This window comes from Tribolium madens, unplaced genomic scaffold, assembly GCF_015345945.1.
Source record: "Tribolium madens isolate multiple individuals breed KSU strain unplaced genomic scaffold, Tmad_KSU_1.1 Scaffold_1;HRSCAF=32;Tcas5.2_LG8, whole genome shotgun sequence".
Lineage (NCBI taxonomy): Eukaryota > Metazoa > Arthropoda > Insecta > Coleoptera > Tenebrionidae > Tribolium > Tribolium madens.
The window spans coordinates 4,048,510-4,076,501 of record NW_025400984.1 but is presented as its reverse complement, the minus strand read 5'-3'; the positions used below and the strand labels follow the sequence as shown (position 1 = coordinate 4,076,501).

Below are 27,992 nucleotides of genomic sequence, written 5' to 3'. Positions count from 1 at the left end.
ACAAAATACAATTAATAATATATTGGGTATTAGTAATAGAAATGCAACAAAAAATATTATGTAAAGTCGGTAAAGTCTTCGACGATATCTTTCTCCTCGCTGAAGCCTTTTTGTGCCTCCTTCCTCTTATTGTTTTCCTGTATAACTTTCTCTTTTAGATTTTTCAATTTTCTCAGTCTTTCCAACCAATTAGAAGCGTAGGGATCAGTCGCGTGACTTCGTAACGAGTTGAGAACAGTCGCTGCCAACTGTAAAAAAAATTAAAACAAAGTCTAACACACCTACAAACTTACATCGGCATGTATGGCAAGTTGTCTCACTAGAATTGACACACTTTGATCCGAAACAACTATAACTTCGTTTGATCCAATAATTTTCAACAAGTCTGACTTGACCTTAACCTCGACTTTATTGCACTGATAGTCGAGTGGTTCAACGATGATGTAAGCCAGAGTCACCTGACTCTGCAACCAATGGAAAGTCAGCAATCAAGCCACGCCTACCGCTCCACCTACCCTAAACGTACTAATGTCAAACTCTTGTCCACTGTTATTATACACAATGACAACGTTATCATTTCCCACATGAGCCTTTTTGTAATTCCCATTTGGGTCACTGTCTTTATTTGGCATCAAAGTGGCCACATGAAACGCCAACATAACCAAATCGTCCTGATGCGTATACATGTATTTCCCATCGGCTCCGCCCTGATCCACGCCCCCTAGATAAATATCACGTGGATTGACATCAGCCAATCGTATCAAAGTCCCCAAATTCTGCAAAAACTCCATATAACGGACACACCCACAGGTATTTCGCAAAATTTCAGCTTCCTTATCGACTTGACCTGAAAGTCACGTGACAAAAACTTAACACAAAGCAGTGCTACCAACCTTCATTAATGTACAAAACCCCGATTTTGTGCACCTCGTATGGGTACATCCGGTCTAAAATACCGATCGCTCGGTCGATAACAGTACACGAGGGGACGTAAAGTGGCACCTCGGTGGTACTCCCAAAACATGCAGTGTGGTACAATTGGAGAAACACAAAACTTGGGTTTAACCCACTTTTGAGTATTTCCTTCGGGACTTTTTTCGGTGGCGTCGGCTTTCGGGTCGATGTGCTCATGACCGAAATCGTATGCAACCGATCGCGCTTTTCTGCTAAACTCGCGTCTACGGTTTTTGCCCGATTTTTCTCGATCTTGGACGAAGACGAGCTTTTTTGAATCGAGGTTCCTGTGACGAAAAAAAAAAAAATGAAACGAAAATTTTAAATTGTCAAAGAATCGATATTTGTTAGTACCCAAATCCCAACTAACCCAAAAAATAAAATAAAAATTAATTCTGCCCAAATTACCCTCTTTTTCTCTCTCTGAGTGTCTCTGCAGTCTTGGCGAGGTCTGAGTGGGGCTTTGGGGCGGTTTAGTAGTCAAAGGAGTTAAACTGGCCAAATTTGGTAGATTATTAGGACGATCAAGGACGTTAGAATCCTGTGGGAAAGTCGGTTGTGACTGGGAATTGATCTGATTCGGGGACGCCGGGACTGTCTTGTACGGTTTGGGGGCTATACCACTTTCACCGGGGGGCGACGACCCCGGATAACTGTAACAAGTGAGAAGGGAAGGGTGTTGGGGCTGTTCTTGCGGTTTCGGGGGCTCTCCAGTCGGTGGACTTGTTCCTACAAGAGTCCAATAAACCCGAGTCACATCGACGATTTTTTCCACTCACCCATTCCGAGAATCTCCTCCGGGATCGCCTCACAGCTCACTCTGACGTCCTTTTTGGGAATTTCCGATTCGTTTTCGATTTTTTGATGGACGAATGGATTCTTCCAGTTCGCCATTTCCGGACTAGAATTCGAACGACGCACCGGATTTCGCGATTTCGTTCCGTCATCGTAAACGAATTCTAGTTCGTCGTCGGCGCTGTCGCGCGAACTTTGCCTAGATAGAGACTGTTTGGTGGGTGAGCCTTGAATTTGAGTTAAAAAAATCAATCTCGATTCGATCAAAAATCCAATTAAACGGCAAAACATTCAAGCATGCGATTAGTAACACAATAAATGAATCAAACCTGGAACGCTGACCGGACGACTGCTTGAAGATGGTGCAACTTCTTCAAAATCTTCCGTTTCTTCTTGTTCTTCGATCGAAATGGCTGAACTCGGTTCGAAGAACAGGTCAGGCATGTACAAAGTCGACATTTCGTTGAGGGGAAACTCGAAAATATGCTGCTTGAAGGACACCTGGTTTTGCACCTTCATGACCCAAGACACGTTGCCTAAATTGAAAATTTTTGAAATAATTGGGTCAAGTAGCAAGAACATCCTGTATACAAAATGAGTCGTTTGTGTGTCAAATAAAGGCACAAAAACGTTATTAAAAATTGCGAGGAAGTGAAGAAATTCACTTCAAATAAAATTTAGTCTGCTTCTTTAGATTTTTTTAAATACAAATATTTATTTTTGAGACAATTTGCATTAAATTTGCTTTTTGGAAACACAAACATGTCCTCCAAGTGCTTTATTGTTGAATTAGGAAGTAAAAAACGTGCAACGCCATGTGAAAACTTTCACAAAAACCATTTTTGTTTTTTGAAATCTAGTTGGCTTGACAATTTTCGATAAAAATCATTGACTGATTTTTTATAAGACAATATAAATTAAAACTCAGACCTCATTTTATGTCTACATCTAAAATATATTCCTCTTATTATTCACTTTATTATTTTTAAAAAATCAAAATTACAAAATTCTACTTATTTTGGTACCCCTGATAGGTTGTAGTTTTCGTGTTGGCAGCAATTCAATAATTTTTTTGACAGCGTTTGTGGTTTTTGCGTTTTTGTGCTAATTTATATTAAAACAAACAATTTGTGTTTTATAATTAAGAAGAATTAATAAACTACAAGTGTGCCAGCGTTCTCTATAATCGGTAAATATAACCTCATTTACCACTAAGCAACTAGATTTGGAAAACAGAAAAAAGATTCAAAAATATGAAAACTATTTATTTTTAAAACAATGTAAATAAGTGATAGTATATCTAGACAAACTTTTGAGGTCCATTTTGACTAATATCATAAATTAACAATTTGAAATTTTAACCCATTTTCTGACATTTTTGTTATTTGACAACACCATCTGTCAATATTGAATTTTCTTTTGATTTCCTTGATTTCTGAATCGCAAACTAATACAGTTGGCGAAGTCCGGAGCTTGCCGAGGGAGTAAATCGGCAAACCTCGGTTCGAGTTGCGAGAAACAATGGCGTAGCCTTAGACACATTTTTATTTTAAACAAATTTCACATTTTCCTTTTAAAAAATTATTAATAGAGCATTCTTAATTGCAATGAAATTTTAATTTGTGAATAATTTGATGTTTGAAAAAGTAAAGAAACTGACAACTTAATTCAGATATGTTTAGTCCTGAATTAAATTTTATTTCGTCTTTTATAAATCGATTAATGGCAAGTAAAAATTTGATTGTCACCTTTAAACAAACAAAAGTAAATTTTTGGTAAAAGTTCATATTTGGACCATCAAGACGCTATCCCGTAGCCAATCAGATGCGAACATTTTGACGTCATATCTGACGGATTAGGGGGTTGTTCGACTTAAAATCGGTTTGTTGTGTAAACAATAAGTACCGTGCAATCAAAAAAATAAATAAATTAGAGTAGGCGGTAATTAAAGTCCTTCAGATGGCAATCCTGATTTTTGACATCAAATGTCAGCGGAAACTTTGACAAGTTTGCGTTTTATTCCTTTTGAGTGAAATAATGTTCACTTTAAAGCAGAATTTTTTTTTATTGCTGTACAAGAGGAAAACGGTGGATGGTCATTTTCACTTTCAGTTTGTGTGGAAAATTTTCAGCTCAGATTCCCAGCCAATGTGTTACCAACTGTAGAATTTAATCGACGTCTACTCTAATTTATTTTTTATTTGATCGCACGGTATAAAGGGCGCAAAAAATTGTGACATGAGATTGGGTAATATTCGAATTACTTTGTGACGCGGCGAATGGGCTGGATTACGCAGCCTTAAACACCGGAACTGTTACGAAATGGGTTTTTGTGCCGTTTTTGGGAATTATTTCAATAACGAGTCAGTCTTAGCGAAGCTCCCGAACGAGTCACTTGAATTGTAATACTTATTACTTATTTCGTGGTTCAGTGCGGAATTGTGTAGAAATGGTTGTTGGGTGTTTTCTAATCTAATAAAATAAAGTATCTAATAGGCATTTAGTAGTGCGCAATTTTTAAAATTTTGAGTGATTTGTGAATGCCAATGAGGGAAATGGAGAAGACAATCGTGCTACAAGGATCCGGATTAAAGGGTAAGTCAACAATACCTTTGTTTTTTTAGAAAAATCACATTGAAATTTTATTTAATATTTAATTGAACTGATTGAATAACACATTTAATTGATTTTGTGTTTCTTTATTTTCAGTAGGTCCGTTTAAGAAGCAGAGGCGAATTGCTACAAAGGGTAGCAGAAGAAGATGCCATAAAGGTTAGTGCATTTATTTATTTTATTTTTTATTTTGTTTATCGCCAAGTAAAGTGTGTGAATTTGTGATTTTTGAGTGTAGTAATAGTAAGTATTTATTAAATTATGAATAGAAATTAGTTATGTTCTAGATGAAATGTTTTATTTCTCAAATTCTATTTCAAAATTTGTAGAAGACGAGTTCAAATTTACTTTAATAATAATTTTAGCAGAAGAAGATACCGTAGGCTGAGTGCATTTGGATTTTTTTATTTATTTTTTTTGTTGAATTTCTCGCCAACTTATAACGAGTCAACTGTACTTTTTCTTAATTTTTTCATTACTCTTTTGATATTAATGGTTATGTATTTTTTTCGCATAAAGGTCTTTGCTTATTTTTTTACCTGTTGGCCTCCTGATCAGCACCTCGGCCCACCCTTGACACCAGCACGCACACACTGGCGCCTCCTTTCTCTCGTCTCCCCCAATCAACTTGGGCAAATTGGCCGAATCGTACCTCTTCGCCTCCTCCCCCTTATCCGTCGAGCCCTGCCTTGGCAAAAACGACTCTTTCTCCTCATTCCCGCTATTACTTCTCGCATACCTCGCTATTTTGCTATTATTATGCGAACTGCACAACGACCAACACTTATCGCAAACGCCATGTTTCAATACTCGTTCGGTACAACCACTCGTCGTGATCGTTATTAGTTTATTCCCCAACATCCACGACTTGGAGATGCCCCCATTGAGTAAAAACTCGGCGGTTGGGAGTCTCGAGGGTAGAGCACTGCACGGTGAATAAGTGTAACGAGCCATCAAATCGATACAAGTCTCATTTAACTCCTCGTAAAACGTTAAAACGGTCTTATCGCGGGGGGTTTTCTGTATAAAGGGGCTCTTTTTGCTAGGGTCGGGCTTGACACGACGTCGGGAGCCCTGCTCGGTGAGACTGGAACTGCGTTTACGGTCGGAACTGTCCTGATTCATACTACTCAAGCTCAGTTTAAACTGACTCAACTCTTGAAAGGGGACCATAACGTTAGTTTGCAAACCCTGTTAAAGAAAACTGTCAAAAATTTTACACAAAAAAATTAAACAAATGACTTACGCTCACTATAAATTTGACAAAGTCGCGTCTAAACGGTAAACGACATTTTAGGAACCAAACTGAGATCACGTGATAAGCCAATGACACTATATAATTGTCATATTTGAAAGGGTTGGTGTATGGAAGGGCTATAGCAAAGACGGCCATGTATTGGTCACCAACGAAATTCGCATAGACGTTGGGTAACTGCGATAGGGCTAAAATTCAACCAATGAAAACACTCGAGTGTGACATTTGAACCAAGCTCACTTGATAGAAATTCCAATACTGGCATTGCGATATATTTGGTAGCGGAAATTTTTGACAGTCGAAGGAGAACATCGGGTAGTAATTTCATCATTGTTTCTCGCATGTCGACCATACAAATTGTTAGGGAGTTTATTGATTGACGGGAACAACGTGGGTCGGTTCCGGTGCTCCGGGTTAGGGTATTTATTAGTAACTGTTGGTGGTACTGGTCTAGGTTATTCCCATACGACGACAGCGCCACCATGACTGACACCACAGCGGTTTGAAACTCCAAACGAGTCACTTTCACTTCACTTAAATTTAGTGATCTGTGTTGCAACTGAAAAATTACCTCATTTATTATAAACTAACCATCAATTTTTTTTCTTACCATGGAACACAAGACTTCAACAAGGTTGTTCAGATCCGGATTTCCATTTTTCGTTAAAATTATAGCTTTATTGCCCAACATTTTTGGCAATTTTTCCATAACGAGTTTCAAAACTTCCCAATCTGGAGATTTTATGTTTACAAACAAGCATAACAAAACACTTACCAACCTTTCTCATTCTCCAAATAATTCAAAAACAATTTAAAGGCACTCTCGATCGCCAGATACGTCACTTTACAAATCGGTGTTTGGCTTGGAGACGTAGTAGGCGGTGATGTTACAATCGGTTCCATGGGTTTGTAACTAACACACAGATACGGACTATATTTCATTTGTTTCGTTTCTGGGTCGGGGAACCCCACGCGACAATAGTTATCGGCCCGCATACTCAACAAACAATCAAAAATCTACAGGAAAAAAATGTAAAATTCGTGGTGGTAACAAAACACGGTTTTACCAGGAGCCGACTTTGATTAAATTCCTTAAATGCCGGTTTAAGTAAGTTCCGTTCGAGGAAATTAACGAAAATTTTGTAAATCAAGACGGCGTGGGTTGATGGTAGTTTATGGATTTTCCGCGCGAAAACTTGGACCAATCCGGGGACTAAAACACCAATGTCCAAAAAATCGCTTTCGTTGTTTAGATTCGGTGGGCGTTGTAGTAGCTACGGCAAGTGTTTAGTCTGCGGTCCGTGTCAGATTACAACTCACCTTTTCGAGGATTTCTAGTAGTTCGGTGCAAATGTTGCTAGTGTAATTTTTGCATAAGTCGACTAAAAGCTTCGCTACTTCAGACCTGACCACAACATTGTCATCTTGAGCGATATTTTGCATATGTGGTATGACAATATGGTTGATAAGTTCGTCTTCATAGAGTCTAAAATGAACAGTTTAGCCAACTTTTTAGCGAAAAATATTCGTATACCCGTAAAGTCGTATCGTGTCCTCAAGCACGTTCAAAACTTTCAACCGGATGTTAGTTCTAACTTCCGGCTTGAAATAATTACTAAGCAAATTGAATAAATTTTGTAACCAGGCACTTTCGGTCGGTCTGATACTTTTAGATTGATATTTAATTAATTTTAAAACGCTCGTTTCCGGTCGATCACTTGAACATTCATGAATGACAGCAAAAAATTGATTCATTGACCCTTTGTAACTCCCAACTTCGATCAAATTCTCAATTGTGTTCAAAATTTCATGCAATGTCGTAGCTGTTGAATTATTAGGAACTTCATTTGGGGCCAATTCGACTTGTTTAACTATATGTAAAATAATTTCAAGAATTATATCCCATGTGGGCTCCAATAAATCCAATCCTTGTTTATTTATCAATTTTTGAATCCCTAAAATAACCTCGTACGCCACTGACGGGTGGTTACATCGAACCGCCTAAAAAATGACAGATAATCTCACAGCCGGATTGATTTTTTTCTATACTTGTAAAACCGATGGCAAGACGGAACTAGGGGGGCAACAAAGATTTTGCATCGAGTTAATGTCCCACAATGCCATGTGTATGTAGAAGACACAGCCCCTCATGAGCCCCGCGTCGTGTTTTAAATTCGGTTCTTGCAAAAAACGGCACATTGTGAATAGAGTTGAGTGCCCCAAATGGGTCCCTAGTAGGTTTTTCATGGTCTGAAAATGATTTCATTAAATGTGGTGGTGATTTTGGGGGGTTTGTAACCTTCCAACTGGCGGGACAGTAACATTTGATGTTTACTGTCCGACACAGAGTACCCACAAACTGTGATAATGACTCTGGGGGCAAAATACTGTACGCCACGACAGTCCCCAGTATTTGTAAACATAGAATAACAATCGGGAATTGATTCGTGTTGCAGCACAAGACGCAAATGTGTCTAAAAATCGGAAAATGAGTAAAAATTTTAATTTCTTTGCAAGTCTCACTTGACGTAACCAGTCATTGTGTATTCGTCCAAATGTGGCGAATTAAATTTAATCACGTTGTCTAGAATTTTCAAAAATTCGTGTAATTTCCCCACGCGAGTGACATCTGTGATCCAGTTGAGCAAAAACGGCCCGATTTCCTCCTCAAAGTGCTCTACTTCCTTCCCATCGTTTGTCAAAGCGGCTAAGAGGTCCACTCTGGAGGCCACATCCTGGGGGTTATCGTGGTGTTTGATAAAGCGAAAAAATTGCGCCCTCATCACATCAATCCTGTCAAACTGGCTGCGGATCACACTTTGAAGGAAGGTAAAAGTGGCGTGGCGCACGTCGTTAGGGTACTCGCGCAGGAACATGTCTTGGATGCAACTCCACAACTTCTCAACCCCATTCTAAAACCAGCGATTAGTTTTGTTTTGTAAATCGGGGGGCCGAATTACAGGTTCCAGTTTGGCCAAATGTGGGGTTAGTTCTTTCATTGCTTTGACTCGGGTGTTGGTTGGGGCGTCCTTGCCAAGGTCGCGGAGGATCTCATCGGTTAAGATAAATTCGCGGTTTGGGGGTACATTGACTAGAAAAAAAAATTGGGTAAAAAGTGAGAGAAAAAAGGGGATGGATACCTAAATCGGGTTTTTTCTTAAAGATGTTCTTTAGGCGTTCTTGAAATGTCTTGTCTTTACTCATCTTGTAGTTTTGGGGCTCATAAATCGTGAAAAATTGTTACATTTTTAGTTTGAAATTTTTTGAACATAACCTAGTTGTTACAGATGACACACTGCGCATGCGCGTTTTTAGGACAGCGCCGGATTTAAATGATTTTGTGGAGAGTTTTAATAAGAATTGTTAAAATTCACATTTTTATTTTAGGGACAAATAATAACTTATAAAAGCAATACATAATTTGATTAAATCTAATCCAACGACATTAATCCTTACAGTACTTGACACTAACCGTGTATTTCAAAAATATGTTTTTTTATACACTACACCACACACACATATTGCCAAAATAACTACTTTATCAGAAAAATCCATCCGTATTTTGTACTCATTAGAAAAATATGGTTCTATACAGATCTTTAAACACACTTTTGCAAAAACGCGAAAGACTTCGTTGTTAACAAACAAACAATAACCGTGCCCGTTTAAAAACCCCGTGTAGAACCAAAATATCAAACCTTACAATAATTATTTAGAAACATTTTTTAATACGCGGGTTCCATAGGAAGATTGTATTTATTTAATAGTTTGTACTGGTTACGTCTTGATCAGCCTTCAACAAAAATAGTAAATTTCAATAAATAAAAACTTAACATTTGAAAAATAAAATAGAAAAAATAAATTTGAAATTCTAATTTAATATTTTTTAAAAATACACAATCATTACATTGAATTATATAAATGAAATTTTAAACAACTATTAAAAATACAACGAATGCCTAAATTTTATGCAATGGACAAATAGATATTATTTAAGACAATGTTTTCACTTTTTCAAATATAGTCTAACTGGATGATGTAAGCCAAAAAAACTCTTTTTAATACAGATTTTGATCAATTATTGCATACTTCTAGTCTGTACATTTTTTCGTGTAAAAATTCACTTTGAGTCGCTCGGTACGTTCTAATATATATATACAATTAAAAAATTAATTCTCTTGTACAAAATCAGTTTTTTTGACCTACGAAAATACCTAACTGCTAAGTGTGTAGTTGTAATAACTATAGGCCCACTACTTTTTATTTTATAATTTATTTATTAAAACTACCTACCTAAGTATAAGTATATGTTTTTTGTAAATAGAATTCCATGACAAACATTTTATGTAAAGTCATTAAAGCTGTTTGCAATAATTCCAATAACTCGAAAAACAATTTACATAACAGCATGAAAACAAATTTTAGTGGCACATTATCAACACTGGGATAAAAATAAAAACATCTCTTATTACAAACGGCTTTAGTTACGAAAAATACATTGGTCATACCTGTTATGTAAAGGGGGAAATCTACATTACAAATAAATACGATTGCATCAGTCATTTATAAAAAAAAAAAATAAAGAAAAATTGTTTTGCTGCACAAGCCTATTTTTCGTAAACGCATAAATAATCACAATATTTCCGCATATAAAAATACAATCTTTTCACACTTTTCTTTGAAATAAATAAATCTTGATATGTTTCTAAATAGTGCAGCATTTAAAAACTTAATTAAATTCAATTTGAAAAGTCCTACCTAACTAAAATTTAACAAGAGTCCGTATTGAAACCGTCAAAGAAATCTGAGAGAAATGCAGTGCACAGCCCAAATAAATGCACGAAAAAAACCATGCCTCGGTAGAATTTTCAATATTTTACAATTTATTGTTTCCACAGCAGTATTCAGACCAGTTTAAACACGGACAATTCAATTGAATACTTAGCGATTCTCCAAAATTGCGAATCAAATTCGGTAATTTTGCAAAATCGCGCCTAATAAAATAAATCATAATCTTAGATTAGAAATTTGTTAAATGCGTGCAACCACACCGAGTAACTTAACTCGAGACTCGGTAAAATTGCACGCACACCTAAGCATCTCTATTTCACATGTTATTACTCAAATTGAAAGGTGTTTGACAATAGGGACATTCACTCTGTGTCAGGGCACATGTACTACACAAAACAAAATGATTGCAATTTAATGTTACAGTCCTGTTGCGCTCTTCACAAACCATACATTTCGACGCAGTCTCGCGATACAAAACCTTTTCAATCTCCTCCAAGTCCTGTCTGAGTTGCGCATGCAAATTTTTCAACACACTTAACGACAATTTACTCAACTCGGCCACATTGGTTATACTCCTAATATGCGGCCCCCCTTGCAACTTCTCAAACTCTTGTTTCAAACTATTCAATTGTGTTACAGTCTCATTCAATTGTGTTACCGTCTCGTTTAGTTTCGTTTCAGTTAATTGAGTCTTCCTATTCGCCTCTTCGGAGGCTTGTTTCCATAAATCACACGCAGTCCGGGCCTGTTGTAGCCTCTCCTCCCAACTACTCAATTGCATTTTTGCCGAATTTAACTCCTCTCTGAGGAGGGCCACCTCCATGTTGCTATTAACACTTGGCGACATACTAAAATTATTATGATTGCGCGACGTTGGCGAAATACTTTGAGGAAAATCGAAAAAATTCTGATAGGAATTGATTTTTGATGCACTACTACTGAGCTGAATTTGTGAATGATTTAAAAAGTCCATATGTTCGGATTGGGAGAAACGAGCCGATAGAAAACCACCGTGGAGTTGCAGGGGACTGTTACTAGTCGGGCTAAAACCCCCCAAGCCGGTACGAGCCGATCCTGGAATGTTAACAGGGGCGGAACTGCCCAAAAGACCCGACGATGCTAGACCGACTGATATTGAATTTGTTACTGTCGGTGATTCAGATTCTAAGTCGCGGTCGAGACCGGAGAGATTTAACGAATCGTCGAGTGTCAATTCGTCCAATGCGTTGCCTTGAATGGGCCCAATAGGGATTTAAAATAATTACAGAGTACTGACTTACCGACTACGCTGCCAACGGTGTCATTAGTCGAGCCAAAGAAACCACCACCAAAGGGGAATCGTAGCGATTGTTTCATTTTTTCTCGTTCTAAAACGTCCAAACTTGGGTCTTTTTCAATTGCTAATAATTTGTTATTTAATTCTACTCCCAGAGGTAGAGACCTATTAAATGGTATCGATTTGTGGGCTAATTGTGATCCGGGAGCTTTACTATGTGAACTATTTGAACCTAAAGATGACGTCGATGCTGACTCGCTAACTTCACTGCTACCATTCTAATAAAAAAAATATTATTTAAAGTTTAGATAAAACTAAAAAATCAAGAACTTACTGAGCTATCGCTGCTTTTTTCTTTCTTATCTAAACTAGGAGGAAGAGCATTTGATAATATCTCGGCAAAATTTGTACCACTTTCTCCTGTATCCCTCGACACCCCCATTTCCTCTACAAAATGTCAAAATTCCTCAAAATCCCCAATTTTCATACTTTACTTACGTTCAACGTGAGCAAACGCACAAAACACCCCCCTAGGACAATACCCCGATTGTTGTACATCATTACATTTGGTGCTTTTGTAAATTTCCGGATGAAATTGTTGTTCTGTTCGTGTGTGACAGTAGGAACACAAATCACCGGCGTCACAATTACCAGGTTCACCCCATTCCTCACCGTGTTTTACATTGGGACATGGTGTTGATCTGGGAATTCGAATTGAGTTGTTTAAAAATTTGTACAGAAATTATCACTTACCGATATTTAAATTTCCGAGGACTTCTTCGCTTGTCTTTGCTATTGTGATATTGAGGACAGGCGTATCCTTGTCTACATAAACGAGGGGGTCTTTTGCAAGGCTCCGTTTTGTAATTTGATAAAACGTAATTTGTATCTAGAAAAAAGCGACCTGTATGGACGGCGCAAATTTATATCACAATTTTCGATTACAACAACCTCAATTAACGAAAGAAAAACATTCTTTTGTTGCTTTATTTCGCTAATAACATTTCTAACCTTGACATTGCAACGGCATTTAAATGTGCTGATAATATTTTTCTAATGGATATAAACAACCGCAGCTACTGTTGTTATATTTACTATTATTATGAAATATTTATTTTGGAACAAAAAACAAAAGTTGGATAAATCATGAAATTAAAAATGTGTTTTACGTAAGTTGACCAATTTAAGAAATATGAAATACAAGACATTAATAAAAATAACTGTAATAGCTTTATTCCAGAAGATAAAGTAAAAAATAAATCAAGTATTGCCTGTGTAATTGTATAAATATTTAAATATAAGTATACAGAGTGTCAGAATTCGCGCCTCAAACAAAAATTTCAAGTAAAATAAGATACCAGGAACATGGAAAAAATGTTTAAAAAATTTTGATATTTGAAATTTTTTTATGTCTATTTAATGATACTAATGAGATGATCTTGTTTTTATTTATGTTTTTGACCATAAAAGCCACAAATAATATTAAACAGAGTTACAATTTAGGATACAGGTTTCTTGTTTCCCCTTTTAATAGACTGTAGCAAAAAAACTTAGAAAATCATTTTTCCAACAGAAATAAATAAAGTCTAGTGCAAAATTTAAACTCTCATAACTTCGAAATTTGTATAGATAGAATTTTTAAAACATTTTTTTCCATTTTTCTCTGGAGCGCGAGTTCTGGCGCATCTTGTATAAGAAGCAAAATATTAAGATAAACAACAAAAACTATTTTTTGAACCCTAATTATGTAATTTACAATTCACATACAGGTGTTTCAGAACTGGCGCCCCAGAGAATTTTTTTAGGTAAGATAAGATACCAGGAACATGAAAAAAATGTTTAAAAAATTTCGTCATTGTTTATGTCAATTTGAAGTTACTGATGATTTTGTATAATTTTTATAATTATTTAGTAAAGGTACAAAAATTTTGCCAATAAAAGTCACAAATAACGTTAAACATAGTTACAATTTAGGATACAGCTTCCTCGTTTCCTATTCTAATAGCCTGTAGCAAAAAAACTTAGAAAACTATTTTTCCAAGAGAAATAAATAAGAGCCAAAGTGCAAAATTTAAACTCTCATAATTTTGAAAGATAGAATCCTGGTATCTTACTCTACATGGCATGGGGTGCGAATTCTGAAACACCTTGTCTAATTTATTAACTTATTATTTATTAATTAGTTTATTGTTTTGTGTTAATTTCAATGTTTTCTTTTCTGTATGAATTGCTTTGAAAAGCTATTCATTCTCTACAAGCATTAAAAAAAAAAACATTCAAGCCAAATTAATATTTAATTTAGTAATTTTAATTGAATTTTGAGTGTTTCTACTTTCCGTTGAGTTTTTTCAGGGGGCCAAACACAATGACCACATTTGATATATCGACATTTAATTAATATACAAGAAACTTTTTAACTTTAAAAACAGTTTGTTTTTGCTGCAAATGAAAATCTCCTTAAATCGGGACGGTACAGGACATAAACGTAAAACAAGACAAGACGATAAAAACCTAAACATGTCCTGGCTAAATCAGAACAGTTGGTCTCTTCTGATTTTTTCATTCTATTTCAAAATTTTCTTGTAACTAATTAAGTAAAATATACAATAGAAAAAATGAATACATTAGCCTACATTCCACTAAATGTGTATTTTTTTATATGATAGGTATGCATATGTGGTTTCATTCGCTTTATTTTTGAATTAATTAATTTCTTCCTCTAATTCAATCTTTTGCCGCCAAAATGAGTCACGCAAGTACTGTTTTCCGTGCGTAATTATGGAAAAAATGCATTTTTAATTCGTAATCTCGATCTGATTTGAATACAATAGAAAATCACCTCTTTACCATTTAATAATCTGACCTTTCGATCGCCAAGAAATAATAAAGTTCACGTATTTATCTCTCGTAGAAATAAATCCTCGAGATAAAAATTATCTCAACAGACCTCTAATCTAATTATTACCTTCAATAAATTGACTCGATTCCTGTAAACACAATTACTTGAGCCAACACAGAGAGAAAAAACAGCTATAAACCACATGTAAATGATGTAATAATACATTTGGCAAATGATCTCGTTGTAATTTGCGTAATCACGTCACTATAAACCCCACAAACAAACTCTTGTTGTCCTAGTCAATTATCACTTAAGCCGTTACCTTGCCATTTGGGATCCTCATTCATTAAATTCCGTTCTTTGTCTAGCGCATTGGGGCCGTTGGCGGAGCCGCTGCCCTCGGCTTCGGCGGCTTCCAAGGCCTGAATCTCCTTAATATCATAAACCGGGGGTCTGTGGTCGTGACTCCCGTGTGCAAAGGCGCAATGCAGCCCATTTTTGACACAATACCCCCTCGAATCGGTGTCGTGCACACACATGCATGTCTTGTAATACCGCAAATGGTAGCGTCGTTCGGTGTCCCCGGCTGTCCGGTGCAAAAAGGGGCACCTGCAAGTGTTGTTATTGTTTTGATCAAGTGCGCTCCTGTCACACCCACAATGACAGCCGAGCTAACCAAAAAAGGTGTACTCACTCGTCGCCATCGGGGCAAATCCCCGTCGTTTCGTCGTATTTGGTGCAATAGTTGTCGGCGGAGTAGTTGAAGGTGCCGTCCCTGCGTCTCACCGGCCGTCTACGCCGCTGGTTCATGAAATGCCAGTGAAAACAGGTGAATGGACGATGCTGTGTACATTTGTGTTGCAAGAAGAGCGGGCATTGCTCGACGCGAAACTCTTTCAAATATCTGGAAAAAAGCGACGATTTGATGACGGAAATGTGGAAAAATCGGAGGTGGAGCGCCGTCGGGCGCGTCGCGACGCCACACACAACACTAAAAATACACTTACGAGTAATGATTTGGCTTTTCCGTCTGAGCTGTCAACAAAGGTTTAGACTCTGACGGCATTTTGTAATCACTGAGATGCGCGGTGGTTTCGCGCAGGGCACGCTCATAACCGACCAATGGCGATGCACGATTTAGGTCACGTGCGAAGACTGATTGAAGAATTTTACCAACTTCAAGGACATTTGTGTTTTGGTCAATTGGAAAGCACCTGATTTTGGGACCAGGGGAGGAACCATGGGTGCTGGGTGGCTGAGTATGGGTCATTTATAGGGAGTTTAGCGTTGATTTTGAGGATGGTTAAAGGTGACCGTGCACGGGTAAAGGGGGACATACGCGACAGGGCACGCCCCCTCGGAAATTGCAAAAAATACGTGTTTTTAGTGTTTAAATAGCGTTATTTTATTATTTATTGCTTCACTATTACCGGTCATGGTTGGATTATGAAGGTTAATACCTCAATAAGGATAATTACCTATCTCAACAAGTATTATATTCTTTATCATTAAAATTGTCAATTAGCTTTTAATTATGATCTACTAATTGCAATACAAGGTGTCCCAGTAAGTTAGTAATGTCAATTGTCAATTATCGACCTTTAAATATTTAATTATTTATAAATGTGCATACAAAATTCATAAACTTCCTACACTATTTAAAATTCAAATATACAAAGTGATTCAAAAATAAATTACACTACAAACTTATGTTTTTTTTAATGAAACAACCAATTTTTTTGCATTATTAGATGTAGTTTTTAATTGGGATGGTTTTAAACTAAACTTTTAGTCGATTTTGCTTAGTTTTTGAAATATTTTGATTTCTTAGACGAAAACAAACTTAAAAATTGAGTAATAAAAAAATTACATCTTGGAAAAAAAAGTACAAACTTAAGTCCTATAACATTTTAAATTAAAACAAATAAGAAGTTTGTTAAAAGGTTAATAATTTGAAAAGTTTCATTGAAACCGCATTTTTTATTTTTGCATTTAATAAGTAAATTAATAAATTGTCTCTAAAAACGTAAACTTTCCAATATCTGGTATTAAATTAAATAGTTACACAATAATAGGGGGATTAATAAAAGTTATTTTTTTTCAGCGAAGAGTACAATATACATACAGAGTGCGCCAGAACTCGCGCCCCAGAGAAAAATTTTAAGTAAAATAAGATACCAGGAACATGAAAAAAATGTTTAAAAAATTCGATCTGTCAAAAAATTTTGACATATATTTTTTGACATTTGACATTTTTTTATATCCATTTAATGATACTGATGATCTTGTATATGTTTTTTTACAATTATTTAGTAAAGGAACAAAAATTTTGTCAATAAAAGCCACAAATAACATTGAACAGAGTTACAATTTAGGATACAGCTTCCTTGTTTCCTCTTTTAATAGCCTACAGCAAAAAAACTTGAAAAATTATTTTTTAAACAGAAATAAATAGAGTCAAAGTGCAAACTTTAAACCCTCATAACTTCGAAATTTTTATAGATAATTTTTTTTTAACAATTTTTCCATGTTCCTAGTATCTTACTTTATATGGCATTTTTCTCTGGGGCGCGAGTTCTGGCGCACCCTGTATATATTCCTTAATTCCAAATTAATTACTTTATTTCTAAGGTATTCAAAGTCAAGTGCAAAATTTTAACTCTCATAACTTCAAAATTGGTATAGATAGAATTTTTAAACTTTTTCCATTTTTCTCTGGGGCGCGAGTTCTGGCGCATCTTGTATAAGAAGCAAAATATTAAGATAAACAACAAAAAGTATTTTTTGAACCCTAATTATGTAATTTACAATTCACATACAGGTGTTTCAGAACTGGCGCCCCAGAGAATTTTTTTTTAAGATAAGATACCAGAAACATGAAAAAAATGTTTAAAAATTTTTGTCGTTTTTTATGTGTATTTGAAGTTACTGATGATTTTGTATAATTACGTTTTTTTATAGATATTTAGTAAAGGTACCAAAATTTTGCCAATAAAAGCGACAAATAACATTGAACAAAGTTACAATTTAGGATAGAGCTTCCTTGTTTCCTCTTATAATAGCCTGTAGCATAAAAACTTAGAAAATTATTTTTCCAACAGTCAAAATGCAAAGTTGAAACTTTCATAACTTCAAAATTTTTATAGATAAAATTTTTTTAACATTTTTTCTATGTCCTGGTATCTTACCTTGGTGGTYTAACACGAATCGCCTATGTGCATGGATGATATATGTCAAAATCAAAAATAGCAAGATGGCCGTTTAACTTTAAAATAAAAGTAGTCTAAATTTCCGTTCCTTTGTTATCCGCTTGAAGATAAAATAGTATACTTAGTACGTGAATGTGCTTTGCCCAGCTGTTAGCCTCGCTTCGCACGTCCTCAATTCTACTCCTGATGATAATCTACTATTTTCTGTTAATTATTTTCTTGATGTGGTGGTAATTACCTGACTGTCCGCTTAAAAGGGGCGACGAGGGTTAATAAAAATAGAGCCAATCCAGTCTTAAAGCTTTATATTTCTGAGTAAACACAAACGTAGCAAAATGTCAGCTTTACAAATATAGTACAATTAACACAAGCAAGCAATAAAAGTACAATTAGACATGGGAAAAAATACAAATTTATGCACATAGGAAAACGTCATAAAAATAAAATATCGCTTAGAGAGAGTTACGTAATATAGTGTTTGTGTAATTGACAGGTACACGATAAATAAAATATTAAATAAAAAAATTGTCGAGTTAAAAACGGTTCCGCTCTACTATACTAAGTGGAAAATTCGTTTGAACGTCATAAGCTACCATTTTGTGAAATATGGACAAGTGTTTCTAAAAGTAATTGAATAAAAACATGAAATTATTAGCAAGTTATTGCTATGCTGTTTCGAAACTCCTAATTTTGCCTCTAATTCGATCCGTCTATACAAATCCTAGTGCAATGGACAATTTCTCAAATAAAAAATTTAATGACTACGTGCATTACTAGCTAAATATTTGCTCTTATCCTAGATTTATTTATTATTCACACAAAGCGCCACCAAATCAAGAGTAAATTTCAAACGAACGAAATTTTGTAGAAAAAATAGACTTTGCGCCCTTGTACTACACTCGATCATTATTGATATGAGAAATGCCAGTGATGCTTGTCGTAACATAAAAAATATCACACGGAAACTTAAAATTACTCAACCAATCAAATTGGAAAATCACAATGAAATGACTCAAACGGTCGTACCGTACGTACTGAAAACAACCCGAGTACTGTCGCTGTCTAAAGTGACGTCCTCGGGACTGGCTAAGTCGACCTTAACACTACCTGAATTGTTACGTTTACGCTGACCCCAGTTGTTTAAAGTCCACTGGTAGACACCGTCGGTGGAGTTACGGTTCGATTCAACACCGTTATGGGGGCTCTCGAGAGTCTCAGAACTCGAACTCGTCTCAAACGAGTCGCCCCCACCTTTATAACGATTTATACCAGACTCCTCTAGCGAAATATGACTCTCCTCAATCCCCCTCAAAATACTTTGACAGAGTTCTGACTCCAACGGGATTGGATCATCCGAATCCCGATTGAAAATCGTGACGGCGATTTGCGCCGGATGTGGAACCGGTAACGGAATCACCATTTTATCGGGCGAAAACGGTCTAGTGTGCTTCTTCCAAGGAGTCCAAACCGTCCCAGTGCCACTTTTAATCGACCCTAACATCGTTGTAGACTCCCTGAAACACCTCAATTAACCTTTTGCACCCTCAAAATCCTCAAACTTACGCCTTCTTTTCACACTTTTTCACCGTTGTGGCCAACTTCGATCTGGGATTGAACGCCGAGACTTCCAAATACGGTGAATGCACCTGAATATTCCCCCTCGGAGTGTACACATTTCCTAGGAGATCGGGCCCCCGGGCCCCCAACTGCGCACACTGCACCATCTCCGTATACCTCGATAAGTCAGCCTGGGGGTGTGGATCCAACCGAAAACTCGTATCAGTGTGATCCAAGGGCGTTAAAATATCCAAACTGAAAAGTTCCGAATATAACAGTCCTGCCAACCCCGCCCAATCCCCCGGACTCAAAGCCCTATTATCCCAAAACTGGTCCTCATTGCACCCCAATTTCGGTAAAATGTGACTCGGGTAAAACCTCTCGAGCATCAGCGCCCCCTGTTGAATGGCTATTTTCAATTCCGACGTTTCCAATTTGATTTTAGATTTAACAGTGACACTGAGACCAGTTTGAAGGTCTCGACGTCTCCGTTCGAGTTTCTCGTGCAGGACCGTCATCAGGTCTTGGGCTTCCTTTTCTAGGTTTTTATAAGGACCGTTTTTGGCCAATTGGGCCGAAAAACTACCAAAACAAGCTTCAACAAAGTGGCTAAAGTCACGTTGGGGTTGGGTGATTGTGTTTTCCACCACTGTTTGGTATGCGGCGAGCTCGTCCCACTCCATTTTCGCTTCGAAAGCGGCAAGGGCCTGTTCAGGACTGATTTGGAAGTAGTAGTCGGAGGCTAAGCCCGGACCTGCGATTCGTTTCACCACAAAGCTGTCGCTGGCGGGGATTCGGCCACGTTTTTTGATTATCAAGTGGAAGATTGTGGTGTCCCAGAACAGGCGCAACCAATAACGAGCAATGCCACCTTAAAAAAAGAAATAAAACTTATTAATTTCTCGCTATTCTGACGTTTAAAGAAACAAAACTAACAAAATTAACAATATCTAGTTTTGCTAAAAAAAAAATTTGACAAATTAAACTATCAGAATTTAATTTTTTTTCTTGAATTAGACATTTTTTAAAACTGTTTTGACGAAAGAAAAAGGGTGTAATTTTTTGCATATTTCTACTAAAAAGTTTGAATGAAAAAAAATTGGAATTTCTGGAACTATACCGGTCAAAAAAAAAAGACACCATTCTTGACACGTCTTGAAAATTCCGAGAGGCCGTTAATTCTGAAATAGTAGTAGTACAAATTTTTTGACTTTAATCGTACTTACTTGGAATTATTAAAATTATTTTTAGATTGTCTCGGGAATCACCATAATTTTAATTACTGAAATTGTCGCATTTTTTTAGAAAGTTCGGAGCAAATTTCTTTTGAAAATTGTGTTGAACTTCTTATAATTAATTTTAAATTACAGGAATTATTTTAGAATTACGAAAATTAAGTTGGATTTACAGCAATTAATTTGGAATTGTAAGAATTAATCTGAAAACAATCGATTAATTGGTTAATTGCTGAAACTGAATTTCGGTGAAATTTTTCTGAAATTACAGGAATTTTTTGAAATTATCGGAAATAATTTCTTTTGAAAAGTACGCTGAATTTCTTGGAACTATTGGAATTAATTCAGAATTATTTTAAAACTACAAAATTACGGAATTAAGTTGGATTACATGAATTAATTTAGAATTTTAGAAATTAAATTAATCTAAAAACAATAGAACTACGATGGATTAATAGAATAACCGGAATTACTTGTAAATTACAAAATTACGTTGAATACCTTAGAAATAAAGTAATTAATTTGGAATTAAGGAAATTATTCAGGGTGCACCAGAACTCGCGCCCCAGAGAAAAATGCCATATAAGGTAAGATACCAGGAACATGGAAAAAATGTTAAAAAAACATTATCTATAAAAATTTCTAAGTTATGAGAGTTTAAATTTAGCACTTTGAGTCTATTTTTTTTTCTGTTGGAAAGATAATTTTTCAAGTTTTTTTGCTACAGGCTATTATAAGAGGAAATAAGGAAGCTGTATCGTAAATTGTAACTCTATTTAATATTATTTGTGGCTTTTATTGACAAAATTTTTGTATCTTTACTAAATAATTATGAAAAAACATATACATACAAGATCATCAGCATCATTAAATAGACATAAAAAATGTCAAATGTCAAAAAATAAATGTCAACATTTTTTGACAGATAGAATTTTTTAAACATTTTTTCCATGTTCCTGGTATCTTATCTTACTTGAAATTTTTTTGGGGGGCGAGTTCTGACGCACCCTGTATGTTGGAATTAAGTTTTAGATACAAGAATTGATCTAGAATTATAGAAATTATTCCGAAAACAATGGAATTACGATGAATCCAATATTAATCAATGGAATTATTTAAACTGAATTTCGGTGGAATTTTTTTTAATTACTTATAGGAATTATTAGTAAATTACTAAAATTATTAAGTTCTATTTATAGAAATTAATTTAAAATTGTACGAATTAATGTAAAAACAATAGAATTACGATGAAATAATCGAATTACTGGAATTGAATTATTTGTAAATTACTAATTTTTTTCTAAAATTACTAGAATGTTTTTGCAATAATTGGAGATAACTTATTCTTTTGAAAATTAAGTTGAATTTCTTAAAACCATCGGAATTAATTTGGAATTGTTGTTTTTTTTCATTTTTTTTTTCAAGTTAAGGGTGCCTCGGAAAATTCACTGTAAAGCAGGCTTTAATGTGAAATTTGACTTTCCAAAATTTCCAAAACTTCAAAATCACATGAATATTAATGACATTAAATTGAAGTAAGGTTACTATCTAAGGGCCGTTTTACATTTAATGTCTTTAGAATGACTTTGCTGTTGTACTGTTTTTGGTCCTGCATGAAATTCACTCCTCTTCTGATACAGACGAAAATTCAATTTTCGAAATTCTGAAGTCAAATGATATTAATTTTGTTAGAAATTATGAAATTATATCTTCTCAGAATTCGGACTTTTAGAAATCAATAAATATCAATTTTGTGTTGGAATTAGTTTTCCAAGTTTGCAATACAGAAAATTTCAATTTTCTTTATTATTAATCGACACTTTTTCAATTTTTTCCTCACCTGCTAAGATCACCAACGCAATAACGGGGCACACAATCGCGGCAACAAAAAGTGCAACGATGGGTTGCACACACCCTTGAAGTCCAATTTTCCAAATCAAGGCTTCCAACAGTACAAAAAACCTATTCCTCTTCTGTTCCGGACAGTCCAAATCATAAATCAACGCATTGATCACTTGGACCGCCAACGTCAAAACCGGCATCCACACAACCGCCGTCAAAGCAACAAAAATACTCGCCCCGATGACAGCGACACACACGACGGGAAAAATCACAACTAGAACAATCGTTCCGAAAAGTCCCTTGAAAAAGTAGTTCCAAATCCGGTTCAAATGTCTCGTGAAGCCTTTCCCTATGAAGCCTGTATCGGGCTTAGTCTCGAAATGCGTCCGCGATTTGGAAATATGTCGCCAGAGACTGATCAAACGCGAACACAAAGTCTCAGTGAGACTGCTTTTACGCGGAAAGAGCGTCCCATTGACTTGGGACAACTCTAAATCGGGCATAAACGGCTCGAGACAAAAGAGGGCTCGAAGTCCTACAGGACTACACCACGGTAACACAATCCCGAAGAAAAACATCGCGTTCCAAGTCCAACACCACGTCCGATGGAAATAATTGAAAATGCGCCACAGAGGCCATCTGGTGGTCGTCGTCCTCACTATCTCTTTCTCGACGAGGAAAACAGGCTGGCTGGGGTCAGATCTAGGTGTTGTGATGCTTGTCGCTTGTTTACTGAGGACAGTAGGGACGATTTCTGATTGGCCTTGGAAATTTCTCCGTACAATCCAATTGGTGGGTAGCCAGATTTGAGTCGGCCATAGAAACGATCGGGTTGGAGTTTTGACTTTTCGTAGTTCACGTAAAAGGGCCGGTTCTCGCTAAAAAGACAGTTTTAGGGTTTTTTGAGACTACAAGTGGTCAAACTGACTTCTCTCATAAATGCGAGGTCGCGGTTGAGGAAATAAACGGTTTGGTGTAGACGTTTCGCGTTGCATAAGGCGAGGGCTTCCTCATGGCCACTCCATTGGTTCTCGAGACTGAATTTCACTTCAGCTGAACGTAAACGGGAACGTAGCCAAGGGTCAATACGGGAGAGAACAGGGTGGCTGCTACAGAGGCGATTTTTGATTTCTTCCTGAGATTTTGAAAGACGGTGTTGAACATTCTCGACAGCCCTACGAATTTAAAACTAATAAAATCGCGCCAATTTAATTTAAACACCCACCTATGCATTAAAACAACACTTTGGGCTTGTTGTACTAAAAGTTGAGCAATCCCTTCTCCTAAACTTATAATATCGGGATGCGACAGGATACTGTTATAAACCCTCTGCAAATATTCTTTCATAACAGCATCATTCACTTCCTGCAAACATAACAATTAATTATTTCTTCCCCGGACTAAAATCAATAAATATTACCCTTTCAATATCTTCATCAGGCATTTTTTGAGCTCGCAACTCGGCAATCAGTCTTTCTCTAAAATGTAAAAACCAGCCTCGCGTCTCCCTTTCCAAAATTGCAACGAGAGTAGGCAATGCACGTCGCATCAGACTTCTCTCCCATAATCTCAAGTCGAGTTCAGAACCTGAAGGAGTAAGAAATCTGTAAGGAACGGCGACGGGCGGCTGGGAACACTCTTTCGTCACTTCGAATTTCTCGGTGGCGGCACGACGGAGTTGCTTACGAATGTAGGAACACAGGTGTTCCAGAGACTCCTCATTTTCCGGCTAACAAATTGCAAAATTACTTATTTCATTAATTATTTAATGAGTGACTCACTCGACACACCAATTCGGCGACCAGATACTTGGTCCTCTCCTCCCTAATTTTGGCATCTAGATTGTGAGCTTGTAGACTTGGTATGCCGAAGACGAGATCAACAATTCGCAAAAGTCCGGCTAAGAGAGCTTTGATTGCTTCCGAAACACTGAAGAAATGCGAGACGAGTCGTCCTTTCGCCGTTATAAAAATAAATCGGAGAGCTAGAGCGAGATCGTTGAGGAGGGAATCGCGACTTTTCTCGGTGCCTTTCTGTAGAAGTTGTGAGAGTTTCCATCGGTGTTGTTGTCCGGGAAAATTCAATGATTCTACCTCAAATTCGCTGCAATTTTAATCAATTTATTTTTATTGGAATCTTTTCAATAAACCGATGAATGAATGACGTAAAACTTGCACAGATTTTTTTCAAATCACACATAAAACTCTACATTTTGTTTGAAATACAACTGCATTACATAAGCTAAAATAAAACAGAAAAATCGTTTCATCATTGTTAGATTATCTGCCGACAAACAAATTAAAACAAACATAGCGGAAAATCAAAGCTGCATAATTGTCACAAGACAGTAAGTTAAATAAAAATATCTGGCAGTAGTAGAAGAGACGATGCACATATTATTACAGCACAATAACATACCCCTGGCGCCTAATTGATTCAAGTTGTTGCAGGTTTAGACGTTTTGGCTTTCCGAACTTATCCTTGTGCAAGCTTTACAGAACAATACCACATTTAAATCGGAGAAATTACAACGAAACAGAGCAAAGAGGAATAAAACGAGACAAAAATGTAGAAATCTGTAATACCGGCTTTATTCCTCTTTAATTCGCCTACTTTGTAATTGGGGAAATATACCACCCTGACCTACCCTCTCTCCCTTATATACTCCAATTGTTTTCCGGTCAACCTCCTCGGCTCACCTTTCCCATCGACCGCGACGGCATCAAGTTCATCAAAAGATGGCGCTACGAACAAATCACGTAGATGATACTTCGTCTTACACCTCCCCAAACTCCCATCTGATGAAACATTCGAAGTCGGAAAAGAATCACACTGTGAGACAGGACTTGGAAGGACTAGAATTATTTTAATTAGATTCGAATAAAACCAATAGTGTGACTCCTTACTTATGGGYAAGGTCTTCCAATGGTAGAGAAACTGTTCGGCGACTTGTTTAATYTTATTAACCAATTGCTCGACTTCGGGGGGTGCCCCCACCAAATTCACGTCGAATCTGATCGGTTCTCGTTCGGGTTGCAGGGCGTCAGGGCCTAAAGCGTCGGATTTCGGGGGGAAGAGTGAGGTGGGGCGGGGGTAGTGGCCATCGTGCAAGCCTTGAGCTGACCGAAATTCGAGTTTGTTCGACACTGAAAATTTACTAAATTCGGGAATTCCCGGGAGTTGTATTATACTCACGTTGCGATCCGTTCGAGTCTAGTCGTTCGCGTTCGTTAACACCCGATTTTGAACGATGATGGCCGTGTTTGCGATGATAATCCGAATCGAAGCTTTGTCCCGAATCGGAGCGGTGATGGCCGGATCCGGACGAACTATGGCGGTGATGGCCACCCCCGGATTCGGCCCTTCGGTGTCCCGTGGAGGTCTTCGAGCCCGATCCGGGCCGGGAGGTCATCGTGGAGGCTATGTGGGGCCCGGTTTGTGGCGCTCGATCATTTTTCTGTATTATAAAAAAACAAAACATTCTGTGGTTTTAGTAGAAACGCCTCTGACGGCACCCACACGATGCTTAAGTGTCATGGGTGTAAATGATTCCAGGGCAATAGGTTACAGTGATGGATTTGCCAAATTAGAAACGTTTTTAATTTGTTTGGTTGGTAGTGGGAGGAGTGATGTAACAATCACAAAAAAGTTTTATGGTAAAATGTGTGCTACAAGTGGCGAGTTTAATATCACAAATAAAAAATGTTAAAAGTGGGTTTAGAAATTAAATGTGAAGTGTTTTTTTTTACTTAATAACTTTTTTCACATTTTTTAAATGCTTCAGAATTGACAAAAATCTATTTCAAAGCCAACTCTATGTAATTAAATATCAATTTTTTTATTTTCAATTTACCTGTTTCATTGCCAACGTGAATATATTTGCATCATTGCCAATTTTTTTAATTACCGATCTGCCAAATTACAACTATTTGAATAAAGAATTGGCAATTTTTTTGTTTCAGTGCCAACTGATCGCATTATGTCCATGTTAAAATTTTTTAATGACAACTCGTCAAATCAAATGTCATTTTTTCACAGCCAACTTTCCGAATGTCACGGTCGTTTAAAAATTTTCAATAATCTGTATCATGAAACAAAAATAAAACGATTTCATTGCTGTTTCTGATTTATTTTTACTGTCTTTAATGCACTAATAAAAAATAGAATTTACTTGTAACATATTTTTATTTATTTTTTATTGCCAACAAATCACTTTATTTAAAAATAAAACACCATCAAATAACAAGCCAACTTGATTAAATTCGAATATTGACAGTTTATTGATCACGTGACGTCAATTTAACCATTTTTTTCTCTACTCTCCGTCAAAACAGTTGTAAAATAAATTCGCAAAGACATTTCCACTACCCCTAAAGGTTTCCATGTTTTGAATAATTGATTTATGTTCAAACATTTCGTGTAATGGTCACACATTTCACGCAAACACCACCTGTTTCATGACTGCACCTGCAATTTACAGGTGATGTGAAAACTGGTCGAGTTTTTTTTTTATAGAAAACAGACGTTCTATGGCTAAATTATATTTAAATTACATATAAATTGATGTAATGGTGAAAAAATATCTGTTAGAACTACGTACTCGGCTCCGCCTCGTAATGTAATAATTGTTACTTGTAAAAAGAGGAGGCCTTGAAAATGTGAAAATAATGACATTTTCGTGTTATGTTATGTAAGCAATTAATTACAAAGTGACAGTTTAAGATTGTCATTTTTCCATGATGTCTTGATTGAACATTAAAATTACGTTTAATTAACACAATTAATTGACACACTTGGTGTCAATTGTCATTTTCCATGGCTGTCTTAATTCCCAGCGAATTCTTTTGTTTTTTTCCATGGCAACTTGATCCAAAAACTGTAATAAAGCTTCCAGGGCCCCGAATTAGGTCCAAATTTGACCTTTAACCGCCTTGATGTAATCCAGAAGTGTAGATTCCGGTCAGTCCAGACTCCCAATTCCTGGATTTTATTTCTGTGCTTGGAATTTTTAAAAATAACACGTGTGTGCATAAATTCAGTGACCCACATCACAACCACTGACCCAACCCCCCAAAGCTAACCTTATTTCGAGGCGAACAAAGAAAGCCACACTGMGGCCCAAAATCCTATCAAACTGATTATTTTGGGACTTACTTAAGAGATTTGAGTGCTGTAATCGGTGTTTTGTTGATGACACTTGCAACAAACGAGAGCGATTATTTCAAACGAGTAAACGATACATAATTTCGGTAACACACATTCACACGCCACACTTTGCATGCCTCACAGTCTCCGACGCGAATTTGGGGCACTAACACACCGCATTCCTTTCAACTTCTCTTTAATTTACTTAAAATAAACCTGTTTCTTTCTATTTTCTACACCCTTCTTGGGAGTCGCGATGTCTTGGCGATCGGCAATTGTTCGGCGGAGCGCCATCTACCGACAGAGAGAAAACCCGTGCAGAATTTTCTGAAATTTTCTACAAATTAATAATGAGAATTAAAAAAGACAGTCAAACAGTGTTTCAATTAACTATTTCTCGCAGAATTTTTTAAAGAAAGGAAAATTAAGCGTTAAAAATGATTAAAATCACGACTTTACTTGTGTTGAATTACTGGTTGCA

The 27,992-nt window shown here is 36.4% G+C and overlaps 3 protein-coding genes across 4 annotated transcripts; all 3 read right to left on the bottom strand.

Annotated features, from left to right (window-relative positions):
- Positions 1–6: 6 nt before the first annotated feature.
- On the bottom strand, positions 7–8,903 carry LOC123004444 (tuberin). The gene is made up of 20 exons (XM_044397721.1): positions 8,758–8,903; positions 8,578–8,708; positions 8,141–8,529; positions 7,917–8,091; positions 7,667–7,867; positions 7,152–7,618; positions 6,938–7,103; positions 6,685–6,891; positions 6,397–6,634; positions 6,228–6,349; positions 5,858–6,176; positions 5,609–5,805; positions 4,902–5,553; positions 2,079–2,285; positions 1,734–1,976; positions 1,363–1,683; positions 894–1,241; positions 516–847; positions 294–464; positions 7–248 (listed from the first exon to the last, which is right to left on the bottom strand). Exons 1-20 carry the CDS (start codon positions 8,819–8,821, stop codon positions 57–59), a joined length of 5,142 nt encoding a protein of 1,713 aa, XP_044253656.1. The 5' UTR covers positions 8,822–8,903; the 3' UTR covers positions 7–56.
- Positions 8,904–8,980: 77 nt separating this feature from the next.
- Positions 8,981–15,660, bottom strand: LOC123003844 (RING finger protein unkempt). The gene is made up of 8 exons (XM_044396865.1): positions 15,531–15,660; positions 15,218–15,427; positions 14,846–15,132; positions 12,438–12,573; positions 12,183–12,385; positions 12,019–12,131; positions 11,689–11,962; positions 8,981–11,638 (listed from the first exon to the last, which is right to left on the bottom strand). The coding sequence occupies exons 1-8, from the start codon at positions 15,587–15,589 to the stop codon at positions 10,725–10,727; spliced, it is 2,196 nt and encodes a 731-aa protein (XP_044252800.1). The 5' UTR covers positions 15,590–15,660; the 3' UTR covers positions 8,981–10,724.
- Positions 15,661–18,020: 2,360 nt separating this feature from the next.
- Positions 18,021–27,806, bottom strand: LOC123003776. Of its 2 annotated transcripts, XM_044396762.1 has the most exons (12): positions 27,521–27,806; positions 25,562–25,823; positions 25,273–25,512; positions 25,014–25,221; positions 24,785–24,856; positions 24,148–24,469; positions 23,787–24,095; positions 23,592–23,731; positions 23,295–23,541; positions 22,365–23,244; positions 19,296–20,160; positions 18,021–19,246 (listed from the first exon to the last, which is right to left on the bottom strand). In XM_044396762.1, exons 2-12 carry the CDS (start codon positions 25,776–25,778, stop codon positions 18,745–18,747), a joined length of 4,002 nt encoding a protein of 1,333 aa, XP_044252697.1. In that variant the 5' UTR covers positions 25,779–25,823; positions 27,521–27,806; the 3' UTR covers positions 18,021–18,744. The 2 variants fall into 2 exon arrangements, with proteins under 2 accessions (XP_044252697.1, XP_044252698.1); XM_044396763.1 differs by lacking the exon at positions 24,785–24,856 and having other exon boundaries at positions 27,521–27,804.
- Between the last annotated feature and the right edge of the window lie 186 nt (positions 27,807–27,992).

Excerpts from the sequence above, each read along its gene's own strand:
- LOC123004444 (XM_044397721.1), bottom strand. The coding sequence starts at position 8,821 with ATGAGTAAAGACAAGACATTTCAAGAACGCCTAAAGAACATCTTTAAG. Across the intron at positions 7,104-7,151 it reads GACACGATACGACTTTACGG|ACTCTATGAAGACGAACTTA; the intron begins GTATACGAATAT and ends TGTTCATTTTAG. Across the intron at positions 6,635-6,684 it reads TTAATCAAAGTCGGCTCCTG|ATTTTTGATTGTTTGTTGAG; the intron begins GTAAAACCGTGT and ends TTTTTCCTGTAG.
- LOC123003844 (XM_044396865.1), bottom strand. The coding sequence starts at position 15,589 with ATGCCGTCAGAGTCTAAACCTTTGTTGACAGCTCAGACGGAAAAGCCA. Across the intron at positions 12,132-12,182 it reads TGCGTTTGCTCACGTTGAAC|AGGAAATGGGGGTGTCGAGG; the intron begins GTAAGTAAAGTA and ends GACATTTTGTAG. Across the intron at positions 11,639-11,688 it reads CACCGTTGGCAGCGTAGTCG|GCAACGCATTGGACGAATTG; the intron begins GTAAGTCAGTAC and ends GGCCCATTCAAG.